The following is an 18078-nucleotide window of genomic DNA, read 5'->3' on the forward strand; positions in this document are numbered from 1 at the left end:
TTTAAATACGTTGGTAGTTTTGAGAATCAGAATTCTATCTATTTGTGATAGTTTTATACAGGTTTGTAGGTTTGCCTCTGTTAGTGATAGTTGTAATTTAGAAGTAGTGTCTCTTTATGGTTGTAGTTTTGCACGTTTGTGGTAGTTTTGTTTCTCCGTTGTTGTTTTGATAATCTATGAAGTAGTTTTCTTTATATTTGTCAGGGTTTTGCATCTGTTTTTGGTGGTTATGTGTCTTTCATGGTAGTTTTGCATATGGCTGTGGTAGTTTTGTGTCTCATTGTTATACTTGTGAGCATCTTTGCAGTAGTTTTTCAATTCAAGGCTTTGGACACAGACAGACCTGTTCAGTAATACAGCCATGTTCATTGGGAAAGTTATAACACAACTGTACTTGGAATTCATCAGCAAATCATCTTTTCAACTTTAAAAAACCTTCTTCCCTGTCTGTCCTCTCTCTCATTCATGTCTCAATCTGTGTGTGAATGACCCCACCTGTATTTATCTTGCAGTTCCATTGAGACACACTCACACACAAGAGAGAGAGAGCTCAGCGTAGGCCCAGGTGTTCTGTAAAACAAATTAGACAAGGGAGGATGGTATCATCCACAGCGCACGCAAACATAAACACACAGAGAAAAACACCACTGACGGTTAAACTGAATTCTCAAACATAATTTTTACATTTCCATACCAGGCCGCCTGAAGGCATTCTTAACCAAAAGGTCCTCATTTAGTCATGCAAATTCTTGGAGAAGACATCAAACCAGTTTGGAAATTATGTTTTCTGCATTGAGTGTGTTTGCTTCTGAAATGCAGCAGAACTGTTACATTAATTGCATTTAAAATCCTTCAAAATGAACAGAAATATACCAGCATATTAATGCACTGAAAGTTAAAGTATTCTCATTCCATAAAAATAGACCCAAGTGTAAATGTTACATCAGTAGCACGTAATTATTTAGCCAGACTATTTTTAACCTCCGGGCGTTTTAGTGCAATGATCCAACAGAGTAATCTGAAAGCAAAGAAGAAAAATATATTATTATTTGACATCTTTGGGCTTCAAACATTTTTATAAAGTGGTATTCAAAACTTCTAACGTTTAATTTTTTTCTCAAATCTTAATCTGAAATGTAACTTGCAACTACTGCTCTCAGACAGTAGTGGATCTATGGGGGGTGGGGGGGTCAGTCACACACACACACACACACAAACACACACTGTTGTCTGTTTGCTTTACCACTGCAGTCCCAAACACTGGTGTCTCCTGCTCATACAATGGCTTCATTAAGGAGACAATGGCACTGTCAGCTAATAACAGGGCTCCACCCTGCTGCCTTCTGTCTGTTCACTCTGAGATTACCTGAAACAAACACACACACACACACACACACACACAGGTTAGTGATAAATGTAAAGGGGGTGAAGGAAACCTGAGGTCAGAGGTCATCTCAGTCACAGACTCTTAATCCTAGTTGATTTAATTGATTTTTGAAATGTCCTCTGATAATGATAATTATGATAATATTGATAAAGTTAAAGTCATAAGTGTAGTGGTGAGAACCTCAGCAGTCACCTGTGTGTTCCTGCTCCTCTCTTGTCATCGCTGTCTTTCCTCTCGCAGGTGAGGCGGGCCCTCTACCTGCCTCGCTCCCGCCTCGGCCAATCACGGCTCGACTCGGCTCCGCGGCGGCCAATCAGCGACCAGACTCGCCCTCGCCCTGGACTCTCTGCAGGAATTCCATCGCTAAGTTGCCGCGCGGCCATTAAAGTGATCCAAGGCAAATAAACGTGATATTAGCGGCGGGATGTGTTGATATTTGTCTCCATCTTGCTCTAGAGGAGACGCTGGAGGAGGAGGAGGAGGAGGAGTAGGAGGTCTGAGGCGGATCTACCTGCCAGGTGTCGCGGGGGAGAGGCCGCCGCTCCGAGGGGGGAAGGCGGAGGAGAAGTCGCCTTACCTGTAGCTCAACTTCTGGAAACTCGCTCACTCTGTTACCTGCTCCGACCTGAAAGTCCAGTTTCTCCAGGAAGGATCGAAATATGTCACAGGAGACAGACAAGTAAGTGATCAAGCCACAGGAGAGGATCTCCCATCATTTCTGCCATTAGAGGACAAACCACCTTTTCATTATAGAGTCTTTTACCTATCAGGGGAAAAAGCAGCTTTTATGATCACAATCTGTTATTTCAGGGATGGAAATCTTTCTTTTTTCTTGTTTTATTCATTTTTATGAAATACTAAATATTCAAGCAGAAGTCATTTAAAGTCTGAGGCCCTGGAGGAGAAGTTGTCAAGCAAAACTTGGCTCCGTGGATATCGTTCGAGCTGAATTCGCCATTTTTGACGGATGGGGGGTGGGGGGGAGGGGGAATTCTGCAAAGTGCAAAGGACTAGATTTCCCCAAACGATCCAATTTCTTTTGAATTAAAATAGTTTTTGCTCAGCTTCTGCATTGCATCACGTTTCATTCATATTTTAGGCCTTTTTGCAGTGCGATGCATGTGTTTGTTTGTGCAGCTTGTTTGTCTGAACTGCGTTGTTTTACACTAGAAACTCCCATTTATAGACTTGGACTTACAGCAAATCATTTAAATTCTTTAATTTCTAAGAACAATACTTCCAATCTGCTTAATTGTTTTCATGTTTAAGCTTATGAAATATTAGAAATAGCAAGGTATGCATTGGATGAAAAACATCTGAAAATGTTAAGAAGCATATGCTATATTTTAATACAACCAATAATGTAGAAAAATTCAAACTTTTATAATTTATATAGATTTTAATTCTATTATTATTAAAACATATATTACTTTTTTATTTTAAAAATATTATACATTAATTTATATTAAGTTAATACAGTTATGATTCGACATTTCAATAAGAAGCTAGATTAATTATAGCAGTTACCTGGATTAGTGCAGGAAAATATCTAACTTTGTCGTAGCCATATTATTATTAATATTATTGTCATTATACTTATTATTTGCAGTTGTAGTAGTATTATTAGCAGTAGTACATGATATGGCATTAATACAGTTATATTTAAATGTCCATGCAACTATACTTGTCCCCTGGGTCGTGGGTTAGGGGGATATGTTTGCCAAATTATTAAAAAAAATTAAAATCTATGTGTAAATGTGTGCAGCTGGTTTCTCAGAGACTCTGCAGTGCGTTGCTGCTTCATGCTTCCCGCATCAGCTCTGCTGTGACAACAGGTGTCTGCTATTGTTATGACAGTGGTAACATTCAGTCAGATCCACCAGAGTAGAGTCGGTCATAAACATCATCACCTCCGTGTCTTTTCTGCCCATGGCCTTATTGTTTAAAAACCTATACCTGCTGTGTGCTGCGGTTGCCATGGAGAGAAGTTGATCAGAATTTGTGACAAATGCAGGATCAATAAAATATCAATATAAAATTGATTAGCTGCTGGTGAAAGAGATTTAAATATATGATGTGATGAGCATTTAAAAGAAGCCGTGATGATCCGTAAGTCAGACACGGTGGAGCAGATATTTCCTGGGTGTTGTTTTCTGTTACGACCTCTTTTCTTCTACCACATCTTTTGCTTGTGCATCAGTGTGACATCACAGACTGGGGGCAGGACATGTTTGTTTTATTTGGCAGGTGAACCTGACAGGCAGCCGTCTATGCCAATTAGAGAAACCACACTTGTAATAGGAATGAGTTATCCGATGTCAGAGAATCTATTATTTTAATTTACAGTATGTAAAGAAAATATTCCATATTAATGCTTCCAGTTGAGTTGTTGCAACTCAAACAAATGAACAACTTGGGAACATGGAGCTTGTATTGTTTTCTTAAAGGTGTGACATTATACTCATGCGTCACAGTTGACACATTCAGAGCCGTCTACGATCGGTTCAAATAGATGTTGTGACAACACTCTGTGTTTAACTGGTCTGTGATCTCGACTTAAGTGGGCCTACAGTGGAGTGAGAATGATCCGCACGTGTCAGGCAGGAAAAATGATGCAGCAGTGTTTTTGATTCCTATTTCATATAGAAAATAACCAAAATAAGGATAAATGGACAGATCTTAGAGTTTTGAATGTATAATTCTGCCTCGTCAACCAGCAGGCCAAAAAATAATTAGCTTTTATCAGCTTTCGATGAGACTAAGTAGATTAAGGGATAATGTCTATATACACTGTCACTTTTGAATTCAAGTGTTTTTATATGTGATTGCTAGTAAGCGTCTGGTGGTGGTGGTCCCCAACGAGAGCTCCTTCCCCGCAGTGCGTCGGGCCTACACCAGCGAGGACGAGGCATGGCGGACGTACCTGGAGAACCCGCTGACTGCCGCCACCAAGGCCATGATGAGCATCAACGGAGACGAGGACAGCGCCAACGCCCTGGGCCTGCTCTACGACTACTACAAGGTCCAGAGCCATGTTGTTTTCAGTGGTTTCAATCATGTAAAGAAGCAACATTGTTAGCATGTTCAGGGATATATTTTTTACTTTGACTTAATCAAACCTTGTCACAAATAATGAGATGTTTTACTTCCTGTTTTAGTTTTGAATGACGTTGTCTTTTTTTCCTCTCAGGTGCCGAAAGAAAAGAGGCTCCTGCCAGTTTCCAAAGTTGTTGAAATTACAGAGGAACACGAGAAGAGGTCAGTCAAGGTTACACATGCACAGACAGGAAAATGTGTGTGTGTGGAATTAAATCACTGAGCTCAATAACACTGGTATTTGATATATATATATAACAATTTAATACAAAAAGCTAAGAAGTAAAAATGTGACGCAGAAGTATGAGCTGAAGACAAGACAAGCACTTTGTGTCTATGTGGGCAAATATCACAGCTGAGTGACTTTTGTTTCTCTTGAATAACTAAAGAAGCTCAGGCTGCACTGAGGCCAGAAAAAATCCTCTTGATGAAGGGATTAGAAGTAGGATTTGCCAAAAATACATCATTTCTAATCCACATGTTTGTTCAGATCGACGTTGCCTAGCAACCCCAGCAGCCAAAACGAGGTGGAGACCGTGGACAATCGGGTTCAGGTCCTCAAGTCTGTCCCCGTCAACCTGTCGCTGAACACAGAGCACCAGGAGTCCAAACGGGAGCACTTCAGCAGCTCGACAGGTGCCGGTGGGGCCGTGTCATCGGGGGCTGTGGTGAAGGCCGAGGTGTACACGTCCGTCTTCACGACGGCACCGGGGCTTCACTACAGGGTGGAGGCAGAGGAGCCGGCGAGGGTGATATACGAACAGAGTCCGTACGAGGTGACCACTGTCAGCCACAACTCGTACGTTAAGGACGACCAGCAGAGTCCGCCCGACAGCCCGTATGAGGAGGAGAGAGACGGGGTGAGGAAAGAGACAACTGATATTACTGTAAAGGAACAATACACACTAACATGGTGGTTCACAACCTGACGGATTGAATGAATGAAAGTTATTCGCCTCACAATCCAATTTAAGTTATTAAAATTAGTCAATTCAAGAAGGAGAAACTCATTTCTCTTGACTGCTTTTGAAGACTCAGACATTAAAACCGAGGTCACACATAGACGTTGCTTTGTTTTCAAGGGTAAACAAGACCAACAGCAGTATTGTTCAAAATAACCCTTGTTCCATACATTTGTAGGTCAGTTTCCTCAGTTTTCTGTTTTAGAATATTGTTGCAGATACCTTTTCAAATATACATTATAATGAGACAAATAAATAGCTTAGTCAGTTTATATTTGATATTTAGCCATAAAAAGTCAAGACATCCATCATAAAGTTTCCTGTTTAACTGGAAAATTGAGCTCTCGTTGTTCTTGGTCTGCTCATACAAACCACAGAGTAATGTCAGGCACCGTGGGAAATGTAGGAAAGCGTAACGGTCACTATGTGATGGGTGGAGTTTTCGTTTTTCTTGCTGCGTTAAGACAGAGATTTAAATATGAGTCACTGAGTCCAAAGGTTTTTTTTTTACCTGAACAAGAACATACAAGTGGAAGTTGAGTTTTTTTCTGTTTGCTTGAGAACGCCAGCGTCATTCTGAACTTTCTGTATCACAATGCAACTGCTGAACATTTGAATGTTTCCTGTTTAACCAGTTCCTCTCTGAGAAAATTCACTTTTCATTGTGTCCAAATCATTGACTGTTTTTTTTTTTGTTTTTCTTACAACAGAAGTACCACACACCTTCTTCTCTGGCCACAGACGACTTCTTATTCCATCAGGAGAGAGTGTAAGTCACTGAAAAGTCAACGACTCCATCTTGTCGTTACAGAACTAATATCTCTACATATTTATTACAGTGTAAAGATTATTATACGATAAAATAATAATACGACTGGGAGGGATCTGGGAAGGAATGATAAACCCCCGATCCTGCCTTATTGTTTGTAGTCACATGTGATTCTCTATGCCTGTGTGTGTTTGTACAGTGACAGCTTCCGGTACACGCTGGACGCCACTCGTTCGCTGCGTCAGAAGCAGGGCGAGGGGCCGATGACCTACCTGAACAAAGGCCAGTTCTACGCCGTGACGCTCAATGAGCTCAGCGCCAACAATCGCCTCCGTCACCCCATCAGCAAAGTGCGGGTGAGTATTTCAGTCTCACCTCCGCTCCTTCACTTTATTCAGAATAAGACTCATGATCTTATTGCTTTTTTCAAGCCTCTTGTTATTTTTCATACTTACAATGGTTCAGAAGAGAACATGCACGTGAAAGAAGTGTTTATCATCCAATGATGATAATTGTGGGGTTCTCCTCATCTCTACTGAGCATTGTAGCTTCTTTTAGCTCGTGGATTTAATTTTAAAATCCACAATAGCGTGGTTTTCAACATGGTTTTCTGACTGGGGTTGGGTTTGGTTTAAAACCTGTGCCAATGTCAGACTTGTATTTCGCAATATCTCTGACCCAAGCAATAAGCTGGATGAGTAATTGTTACTGAAATGAATTGTGGTGTAGTGTTGAGATAAGACTCAAGTTGGAACCTGACAAAAAAATCATCCATGTTATTTAGAATGTCCGTGAGGGGTCATGTGATATGTGTCGTCAGGTGTCTTGGTAAGGATGGAGATTGTTACTGATAAGGAGCTAAAATTACCGCCTGGACTGAGATTTGTTGTTAAACTTATTAGAACGCTCGACTCTTCAAGCTCTGGATCTTCTTCTGCATTCATCTTAAAGTGTCTCCTGTCTCGTCCCTGTTTTCAGAGTGTGGTCATGGTCGTGTTCAGCGAGGACAAGAACCGAGACGAGCAGCTCAAATACTGGAAGTACTGGCACTCCAGGCAGCACACGGCCAAACAGAGAGTCCTCGACATCGGTGAGATTTTTATTGCCCCCCCATGCTCCTTCCTCCATGTTCCCGTGTTAGCGTCAGCAAAGTGGGAACGGCAGACTGCCGAATGAATGAATGAAAACAGATGAAAGAAAAGGCGGTGACAGATTTATGTTTTTGCAAACGCTGGAATGTGCTCAGCTGATAAACAAGGCATGACTGAGGGAGAGCAAACAAGCCCCCACCCAACTGTCTGCCTGAGGGCTGTTCAGGTGCCCACCACCTTCTACCATCAGACACACACACACACACACACACCTCTAGCTGTTGCTGAGACACTCAACATAAATCCTCTAATCTCCTCTACATCGCCTGGACGATTGAGCAAAACAGTGATTTGTGGGGAAAAAAAAAACAGGACAAACTTTCTCTCTCGCAGTATTTCCCACGGTCGAACCTGTACGTGTGCCTTTCTGCAGCCTCGTTATTGTGATCCTGACTCCTCTGACCTTTTGTCTGCCGCAGTTTTTTTCGGTTGATGTATCTGATTGTGAACCAGTATTTTTTACGCCTCTTGGAACAAGTGTGTGTGAAAAGCTCGTAGGCAGTTTGCGTTTGACAAGCCGGGGCCTGTCAACAGAGGCAGAGAGTCAGAGGTATGTGAGAGAGACGTGGGGTGGATGGGACACACACACACAAACACACACACACACACACACACACACAGCTTGTCGGGGCAGGGAGAGGAATGCTAGCCACACTGTTTCCTCAGCTGGTCTTGGTCTGTTGAAAGTGATTCTTGCCCAATTTAGATCTGGGTTTTTTAATTTCTATATTTACTTGAACTGAGAAAAACTCAGTTGACAACACATCTTGATTTCTTACAGAACAGCTGGTCCCAACCTGGCTGTCAACATTTAAGACTGCATTTGGAAATCAGAGAAATCAAAGTCAGTCTGATTGTCACAGTGATAACTTGAGAAGCTTCAATTGAACTTTAAATTAAACTGGTAAAATCCATGTTGATGTTTTTTCATTTCAGTCGAGGGTCAAGGTCACAGGATGGAATCATAGCTGTGCCTCAGGAGGTAGAGCTTGTGTTATCATGTACTATCATATATTTATATATATATCAATAACATATTACCTGTGCTTAAAAAAAAAACATTGGATACTTAACATTTTAATAGTGTAGCACATAATGAATATTTATGACTGTATACTGCCTGGACGTATCTTCTGTCTGAGTGTATTTCGAGAAACATTTTTGTTCCTGTTCCTGAGAGTTAGATGGGATGACTCACAAATTAAACACATTATCAAGAATTAATATGAAAAGTAATCCGGCAGTTGTAGTAAAGTCAAAGTAAAGTTTTCTGTTGCTACAATAAGATGATTCTTGAATCAATTCATGTCGTCATCAGTGCGATTTGAATTTTTAATCCCTTTTCCATGTAGCGCTGTGAGTCATTCCTGTTGAGAGGAAGTGTGTCATCTTCTCCAGCTCCGTTTGTTTTGGCATCCTGTTTGGGATTTGCCAGCAAGATGAGTGTATGTTTTCAAGAGAGTGTGTGTGTGTGTTGTGTGTGTAGCGTTATGAAGGGGGGGTTGTCCATTCAAACATCTCCTTAGGTCAAATGACAGACCACCCTCCACCCTGCTCCTCAGAGTCAGGTCGGCCTGTAGCTGGATGTTACCTGTAACCTGAAGCTGTCCACCGAGCTGATTTGAATAGCGGCGGAGGGTTTATCAGGGTGGGGGAGGGGACCGGTGAATAGATCATTTGAATGGGGTTATTTAGGGGGGATGGGGGTATCGGCAGATTGGCATGTTGCTGCCTGTCCCACTGCTTCGTGAACCTGCTGGAGAATCAGGACGTGCCGCTGCAGCGTTGGTTAGGATGACGGAGGAGGTCAGATGTTAGTGGACGACGCTCACAAGCAGAAATGTTTCTCCTGCACAGACGATCGTCCAGCTCATGTCTGCGTCTAATCCTATCAGCATCTGACATGTTTTTATTCCAGGTGAAAAGAACAGGAGGGGATTTAATTAAGTCACGTTCTTCTGGAGTATGCAGATGGTTTAAAGCTTTAAATCTTTAAAATTCACATTACATTTATTTAAAGGTACAGTGTGTAGAATTTTGCGATATCTAGTGTCGCAGCTGAACACCCCTCACCCTCTCCTTCAAAACATGAAAAAGAACCTGTGGCAGCCTTTAATTGTCATAAAAACCCAAAAGGTGTTTAGTTAGTCCAGTCTGGACTAATGTAAAAAACATGGCAGCCTCCGTAGAGAGGGTCCCCTCGATGTAAATATAAAGTATTTGAATATAAAGCATCTTTTCTGGGGTTAAGAAAACTACAATTCATACAATTTAGATGAAACAAACTAGTGAAAACATCATGAGGATTATTCTACATTAAATTTCTGCCATTAGTTCCCTTTCTTCTAAATCTTACACACTGGGCCTTTAACAGAAAGTCATCAGGCTTTTCCTAAACTGCAGCGTATGGACGAAATCTTGTTAATTCAGCTTTACAGTGACGTTGGGTTCTTTTTTCTACTGAACTTCTTTCCATTCTTAAATAAACTCCTGTTACACTATATAGAGGCTTTTCCACAACATGCCGGTACTCGACCTCTGCAGCCACACAGGTCACAGAGCTCATCTGACTCTCAGTCCTGGAGCCAGAATAGCCTCCTGTAGTTCCTCCCAGGTCTTTGAAGCCTAAAGGTTTGTTTGCTCAGGCAGATAAGGTTTTATCTTATGAAATTGAAGCGTGCCATTCGATTGCTTATCTGAACGAACAATAGCTACCTGCTTGGGTCCTTTATTGACCAAGCCGCACTGTATATACAGGGGTTTCAAAGATATCAGCCCAAATTGCTGATTATAATTTGAGAATGTATGAGAATCTTCCTGTAGGTGGTCGTGATCGCATGAATAAATCGTGTTTGCGTTTGTCTTCACAGCCGATTACAAGGAGAGCTTCAACACGATCGGAAACATCGAAGAAATCGCCTACAACGCCATCTCCTTCACCTGGGACGTGAATGAAGAGGCCAAGGTACGGTGCTCAAATATTACATTTGTCATTTTCCCCGAGAGTGGTTTACTCTGGGAGGTGTGTGTCGTACGGGTGGAAAAAGCAGCGGGACAGGTTCTTTTTTTTTGCTGATTCAGGTGTTGGCAAACAAACGCACTCACTCGACAAATGAACCAGGGTTTGAGTGTGATGCAAGCTCCGCGGCCTGTCGACATCACAAACACTGCGGAGCTCGGCAGTTAATGAAATCATCCAAATGTTTTCATAACAGGAGAATTGGACGCTCACGGCAGATCCATCATCTCACATCTCGCGTTGTGGAGCGTCCGACATATGGGCGAGCGTTGTGTACTTTTTCCTCTGTTTGTCCTCTTTGTCTTTGTGTAGCCCACTCCTTTTGTGACCACTCCTTTAAACGGAGCCCTTTCGCAGTTTGAACTCCAGAGGCCCCCAAGGGCCAACACACCGATCCCGGTCCCCACCCTCTGTTGTTTGTTTTGCCCTCATTTCTGTGTGAATGCGAGCGCCTGTGTGTGAGTCAGTCTGCGCTCTGTGTGTGTTGCATGTGTTGTGTGGCTCTTTTATTCTAGCAGCAGCCTGGGGACAAAGACGTTGCTGGAGGAAATCCAAGCGCACTCCTCTGGGCCAATATTGACTCTTTCTCTCTTTTTCTCTCCATACATCTTCCCTCTCTCTCTTTCTTTTTCTATCCCTCTCTTTCTCCTCATCCGTGTCACTGTTCAGCTTGAATCTACCTGTCGCAGCAGGAACAGGTGTAACAACCAGGAAGTCTGCTGCGCAGGCTGCTGCTGCGGCAGGTTTACGAAAGAAGCGGCGAAAGAGATATTTTAATCTTCTTGAATTTTTGTTGGCAAAGTGTCAAAATGAACAGGACACCTGAAAGAGATATGATGGGAAACATGTTTTCAAGCTTGTGCGTGTCTGTTTTATATATCAGGGAAAGTGCAACTTACAAAAACATGTGAAGTAAATTTGAATATTCCGTTTTCAGGGATGACTATAAACAGGAAACAAACACCAATATTAACTAGATTAGACAGTGCACATATACAAACACTTTGCCAATTCTGATTAAAACCATGCACAACCTTCCCCAAGGAGCAAAGATCACATTTTAAGCTTAAAAAGAAATAATCATGTGACATTTATCGAGATAATTATCGATATCTAGTGCAAATCTAATTTTTTTGTAACTTCTGCGTTTGTATGTGCTGTGTTTCATGTGTGTTTTAAGGAAGCAGCTTTTTTTGGGCTTTTTTTTCATCATAGACAGTTCAGTCAGGGACAAACAAGGACATCATGTGTGAGAGACACATAAACGGAGAGAGACTGAGGTTATCTTCGGAGTATTCACGTACGTAGACAGGGAGTGATAGTATTCGCTGAAACTAAATTGAATTTTGCAATTTTACATTCCTGTTCAGCACCAGTGATTTTTGTTTAAGTGAACTCAACATAGTTTAAAGATTTCTACTTGGTTGAAAGGTTATGTCCCAGCAGTGGAATTCAAGTGTCAAGAAGTCCTAATGAATCACACATGGAGAGACGAGGCCACTGTTAAATAAATGATTAAGTCAAGCTTTTCAATCACAAGCACATCTTTGTATGAAGGTAATCCTCAAGATCACAGTGTCACCAAGTGGACCACACCCAGTTTTATTGGGCAAGTCAATGGGAAATGGAGCTCACAGCATCTGTAGTTCACCAGAACGGGAAAACCCACAGATACATTTTACAAAAACAATGCAGACAAAAAGGAAATAAAGTAAAAGCCATACATGCATATTATTAATAAAAGGGAAGGAAGGATTTGCATAAACATCAGGAAATCCATCATGAAGAGAAGTTCCATTTGATCTCATCTCTAAACCTGGGCCGGACACAGCATGAGATGTTTTGCAGACTTTCCTCGATTTTCCTGTTGATTGTTCCTGCATGATCATACTTTGATGTATCTAAACAAAGCAAAACAAAACAATAAAAGGCAAAATATCTAGTTTAACAACTCACCTCGTCGTTAAATTCTAACATTGTACTTTTAGTCGTCTCCCCTCCACAGTCTGAGAGACACTTTAATGAGGCTTTCCTCATGGCTGCTGCGGCTAATAGAGTTTTTATGGCTCAAGTTAATGACCAACCTCCTGTCTTTTGTTGTGCAGCATATTTAAAACCAAGTAGAACCCAGAGACTGATGGTGATGCATGTTAAGATGTGTAGAAGAAGAAGAAATGCAGATACTGCCTGTTTATCAAAAGGACGGGTTCAAACAAATCACAAGAAAACATTTTTCTCTTTTTGACAGAGCTATGCAACCGTGCAGTCACACACAGTTTGATTTGTATCTAGCAGGACTTTCCGATATCTAAACATTTGCTGAATTCAACAGAGGCAAAAGGAATTTTGTTTGTGCCGCTCAAAGCATTGGAAAAATATGCTCAAAATTCCTGCAGAGGCAAGGTTCAAATCCCAAATGTCCCAATGGACATTTTTCATTTGGACTATGATCTATGTGAAAGTATTCATTAAGCAGTGAGTGTTACAATACAGGTTTTAAAGGATACTAACTTAGGAAGCACGATGTGTCTCTAAAGGAAGCAACGACTCTTCAACCACTGAAAAGCTTCCAAAGAGATTTAGTGTCGTTCACTGACCAGCTGCTGTTTTCACTCATCTATATTTTTGAGATGCGGCGTATGTTTGCATGGGTTCAATTATGAGCTGCACAATGAAAAACATTTTCTGCAGCAACTATATTTCATCCACATCAGAAAAGCAGAAGAAAAACAAGTATAACTCTCTTCCCCCTCTCTGTGTGTCTCACTCAGATTTTCATCACAGTCAACTGTCTGAGTACGGACTTCTCCTCTCAGAAGGGGGTGAAGGGTCTTCCTCTGATGATCCAGATCGACACGTACAGCTACAACAACCGCAGCAACAAGCCGCTGCACAGGGCGTACTCACAGATCAAGGTGTTCTGTGACAAGGTGAGAAATCACTTTTCAAATTATTAAACGTTGTGTTTGTGCAATGATCTTTTAAACTAATGCTCAGTTGTGACTCGGGCTTGCACTTAAATATTTTACTCATAACTCATGTATTTTCTCAATAAATATATTGTTTCATTCGTAAGACGAGGAAAAGCAACTCTGTAAATAAAATCTGTGAAAGTTGAATTAATGATGAATTTGTACAGTGAAAAAAAGTCTCAAGTCAAATTGTGTTTTTTATATATGGATGTTCTGGACTTTGTATTCAAGCACAAAGTTTAAATCTTATTCATCAAAAATCATCAGCCTCATGTTGAGCAAGAACAAAATACATATTTAGAAATCAAAAGTATTTTTAAGTATTAACATTAATGTACAAAAACTTCTCAAACAATGACATAATACTGAGAACCACATTTACCACAAAAACACAAAACTCAAATGTAAAAGTTTGGACTCTTGACCCAGTCTTTATACTTGACTGTGATTGGACACTGACCAATCAGAGGGCAGGAAGCGCTGTCACCTTGATGCTGCGCAGCTTCTTCTAATGATGCTGTGATTGGATCACAGCATGGATCGTCCAATCAGATTCAAGTGTAAAAAACAAGGTCACAATTCGTTCATGTAACTTCAGAGTCACACTCTGTGTAGGAACCTTGAGCGCTGAGTTTTATTAGCATGTAATTTAATTTTCAATTACAAACTTTGTAATATTTTGTGACGTCTGTGAAAATCACTTTATATGTTTTTTTACCTTTATTTAAGGATCATACGTTTTCACATGTAAACACTCAGCTTGGGATCATACAAGTGTCACGGATGTAGGTGTGTGTGCAGGGAGGTGGAGTGAGGCAGTCAAATAATGACAGCAGTCCTCCCTCTAGTGGTCTCACCTGCACATTGAGACACATCTGAACGAAGGAAATACTAACCCGTGTGCTGGTCGTTTTTATTCACATGCTTTTTCAAGTGTTTTTAAAGGAGGCTTTTTTTATTTCAGGGAGCAGAGAGGAAAATAAGGGACGAGGAGAGAAAACTGTTCCGCAAGAAGTCAAAAGGTTTGAGCTGAGATTTTTATCTCATATCAAAGTCAGAGAAATGATAGGTCTGTGGTGCAATTACAGGTTTACAGAGTTAGAAAAAATGTGAAAACAAGTTCTTTATATGAAATTATGTTAAATACATATTTTTCTTCCTGTAGATAATTGTACTTATGAAGGGATTAATGTGTTGTTAAAGCAGATCACATGAACGATGGTTGTAAATGCCAGAAATTGATTTTTAACTAGAGTGCACACCTTCCTGATACCTACACTCCCCTCATGAAACCACATATATATTTACTAGTTCCACATTTTTAATTGGATCTACACTAAATTTCACACACTCATAAATATCAGTCCCCTAAATATGCTTACTTTGTTTTCATCAACATCCATGTGTGATCTGTGAATCAATGAAATGAAATTCCAGGATCTACCTGCTGATTCGAATCCACACCAAAATTTGCTGGATTTCTACCTGACCCATAATGCATCCTTCCACCAGGTTTCGTGGAAATCTGTTTAATGGATTTTACATAATCTTGCTTACAAGCAACAAATCAACAAACAAAGAAACAACATTATCACCTTAACGTTCCTGTTCTTTTCTAAATGTTCTTTCTTCGTTCACCTCCAGGGAAGGACGGAGGTGTGGGGGTGATATCTGTCCCCAAAAAGTCAGACGCCACGTATTTCAAGACCTTGACCGACCTGGAGGCTCAGCCCGTCCTCTTCATTCCTGACGTTCACTTCGGCAACCTGCAGAGGGCCGGTCAGGTGCGTCACCTCACACACACACACACACACACACACACACACACACACACACACACACACACACACACACACACACTCCACATCATCTTGTCTGCAAATAAAAGTGAAAGAACCAGTTTTCTGTCAGCTGAGTTCAGGCACTCTGAGGTGAAACTGGAGTCAGTATCAGAATGACCTGGTAGCTGCAATTCAACAAGTTTTTCTGGTTTAAAAAAACTTCCTTCCTGACGTGTCCAGAAACATGAGTCATAGAAAGACTTGTCATTTGTGCATGAATGTCACACTTACGCTTTCGTATCGATTCATTTCCAGGTGTTCACCTTCAACACGGAGGAAATTGAGAGAGACGGGTGAGTTTGGGCCTCAGGAGGAAAAACTATTTCATGTACATCGGGTCACTCATGTATATAGCATGCAAATAAATGCAGGTACAGATGCCAAGCTCGTGCGGAGGAAGCACGCCTTACCGCCTATGCAAAGAGAAAGCACACAACGTGTTTGTTTTTGTGTGTTTTCAGGGGCGTGCTGGTGAAGAGGATGTTCAGGCCGTCAGATGAAGATCTGTGTTCGTCGCCTCACAAACAGATCAAAGAGGAGACGCACAAGAGAGGTACAAGATGGCAGCTTCCTCTTCTTCTCTCTGTGCCTTTTCTCTCTCTTTTATCTTCTAAGAAATCAAAAAGGTACAAGAGGAGCTGGGCCATTAGCTGAGAAACACCTGCCTCAATCTGTCGTGAAATAAGGGAACACACCAACACACCGCTTCTCACATGGGAGGATCAGCTGCTTGCCTCATACTGTTACTTTCTTTTATTCAACAAAACAATATTCCTATGGGAGAAAAATCATTATATGTGGTAGTAGGTATAGTTTACCCATTTTACCCAAGATTCATCAGTAAAAGGATCAATTGTAACTGTCCACCACCAAAAGTGTAATAGTTCAGATCAATAGTCTAAAAAACGCAACGACATTTGAGATGCTGGAAACAACTTGAGTCTCTTTTCTCCACAGTGCTGTTATACGTGAGAAAGGAGACTGACGAGGTGTTTGACGCTCTGATGCTGAAGTCTCCCACGCTCAGAGGCCTGACGGACGCTGTGAGTGAACGTCTTTCCGTTTGCACGTGAGAGCGATGTCAGGAGCGCGGAAGAGGAGAGCAGCGATTTAAAGCCCGTTTGAATTTGTCTTTCGCAGATATCAGAGAAGTACGGCGTTCCCACGGACAGAGGAACCAAAGTGTACAAGAAGAGTAAAAAAGGGTGAGTGAAAGAAGGACGTAAATACATTTCTCTATTTCATCCAGTCAGATAAGAGTTTATTTAGCTTGGAATTGTATGCATATGTGTCTTTTGTGTTAGGATCCTGGTGAACATGGACGACAACATCATCGAGCATTACTCCAACGAGGACACCTTCATCCTCAACATCGAGAGCCACACGGACGCCTACAAGATCACGCTCACGGAGATCTGACAGCTCGCCGGCGGACCCGAAGGACGAGAAGTGACTGCTGGTTGGCTGAAATCCTCGAGGCTGCTATGGACCGGCTGATAAGCTGACTGACACGTGGAGCCTGTTTGTGGTGCTCCGAGACCCACCTGCCCCCCCCCACCCTCCGACACGTTACACAATGAAGCAAGTCGCATTTTCTACGGACAATACATGAATAAAATAAGGGGACATTTCACATGAACTGGTTATATTTCCTTCCTCATCGTTGTCCTCCTCTGTGCTTTAAGGTGAACTCATCGAGTACAGATCACTGTCCTCGACCTTTTCTGAAATATTTTTATTGTATAAAAGAATTTGTATGTTTATTCTCATTCTGTACAGTGTGTTAACATTGTGTTTTTGCCAAATACCCCCATCAGGAGTAGCCTCATAAAATGCCTGATGGACTATATGTAGCCACAGCTTGAAATAGTTGGTCCTCAGTAATTTAGCAGCTTCTTGTGCATGCCAGCCTTTGCTCAATGTTTTATTATTTATTAATGCTTTTAATGGACATTTTTGCATTTCCTTAACAATTTTATTCCAAGAATTTCAAGTACTTTTCATTTCAGTGACTTTTCTCATAGTCACCCTCTTTAAAAAAAAAAGAGTCCTCAATGAGTTTTTAAATGTTTTTCTGTGTTTCTCAGCCACGTTTTAATATTTACATGTTAGCACATAGCCAAGGTTTTTATTTTGTAGAGCTTTGAATGACGTTGTAATGAGTCAAAAACAAATTCTGAGGGGTGACAAATGGCACTTGCGTATGTCTCATGTGCTCGGCTGTGATGAAAAATGAATAAAGATATAATAGGTGTAATTTTTTGCATTAAAAAAAGATTGAGTCTATGGCCGTGCAGGCGGATGAGTTGGCTGCAGTGAATAAATTCATGATGAACAGTTGTGTTCTGTCATAAAGGTGAGCAACTGTGAAACAGATAGAAAATTTGTTTTTGAAATTATACTTATCCATTAGTTATCAAACTGAATTACCAAGGTGTCGATTCATCAAACAAGTATATTTCCAATTACCTTGGAGCTGTTTTTATGTGCCGCTTTCATTAAAATTCCACATTTTTATATTTTTATATTTTCAGCATTTAAAAACCAATGTAAAAAAAAATCGTAATTAAAAAAGATTCATTCAGTGTCCCTCCATCGCAAAGTCTTAGACAAAATGAAATGCTGGCCTCATAAATGTCAGGGCTAAGGGTTTTGAAAGTTATGGCATCAGTTACATTATCACGAGTCGAGCTACGGAAAACATTAAAAATGAATCAAATTCGATGGTAATATATCAAACATGTGAACATCACGGTGGCACAGATGAAAACTGAAAACATTTCATCCTCATGGGATCATGACCGTCGTAAATTTCATGGCAGTCCTCTCGATGACGGATCAGTCCAGTGATGCATCAACCAACCGACAAACCAGCAGTGTC

At 41.0% G+C, this 18078-nt stretch overlaps 1 protein-coding gene across 1 annotated transcript; it reads left to right on the top strand.

Annotated features, from left to right (window-relative positions):
- Positions 1–1906: 1906 nt before the first annotated feature.
- On the top strand, positions 1907–17454 carry grhl2b (grainyhead-like transcription factor 2b). The gene is made up of 16 exons (XM_020101898.2): positions 1907–2066; positions 4220–4409; positions 4578–4645; positions 4974–5343; positions 6156–6214; positions 6414–6570; positions 7193–7304; positions 10236–10330; positions 13156–13314; positions 14321–14378; positions 15001–15140; positions 15453–15490; positions 15659–15750; positions 16155–16240; positions 16338–16402; positions 16502–17454. Exons 1-16 carry the CDS (start codon positions 2047–2049, stop codon positions 16614–16616), a joined length of 1824 nt encoding a protein of 607 aa, XP_019957457.1. The 5' UTR covers positions 1907–2046; the 3' UTR covers positions 16617–17454.
- The last annotated feature ends 624 nt before the right edge of the window (positions 17455–18078 follow it).

Source organism: Paralichthys olivaceus, chromosome 20 (genome assembly GCF_024713975.1).
Source record: "Paralichthys olivaceus isolate ysfri-2021 chromosome 20, ASM2471397v2, whole genome shotgun sequence".
NCBI lineage: Eukaryota > Metazoa > Chordata > Actinopteri > Pleuronectiformes > Paralichthyidae > Paralichthys > Paralichthys olivaceus.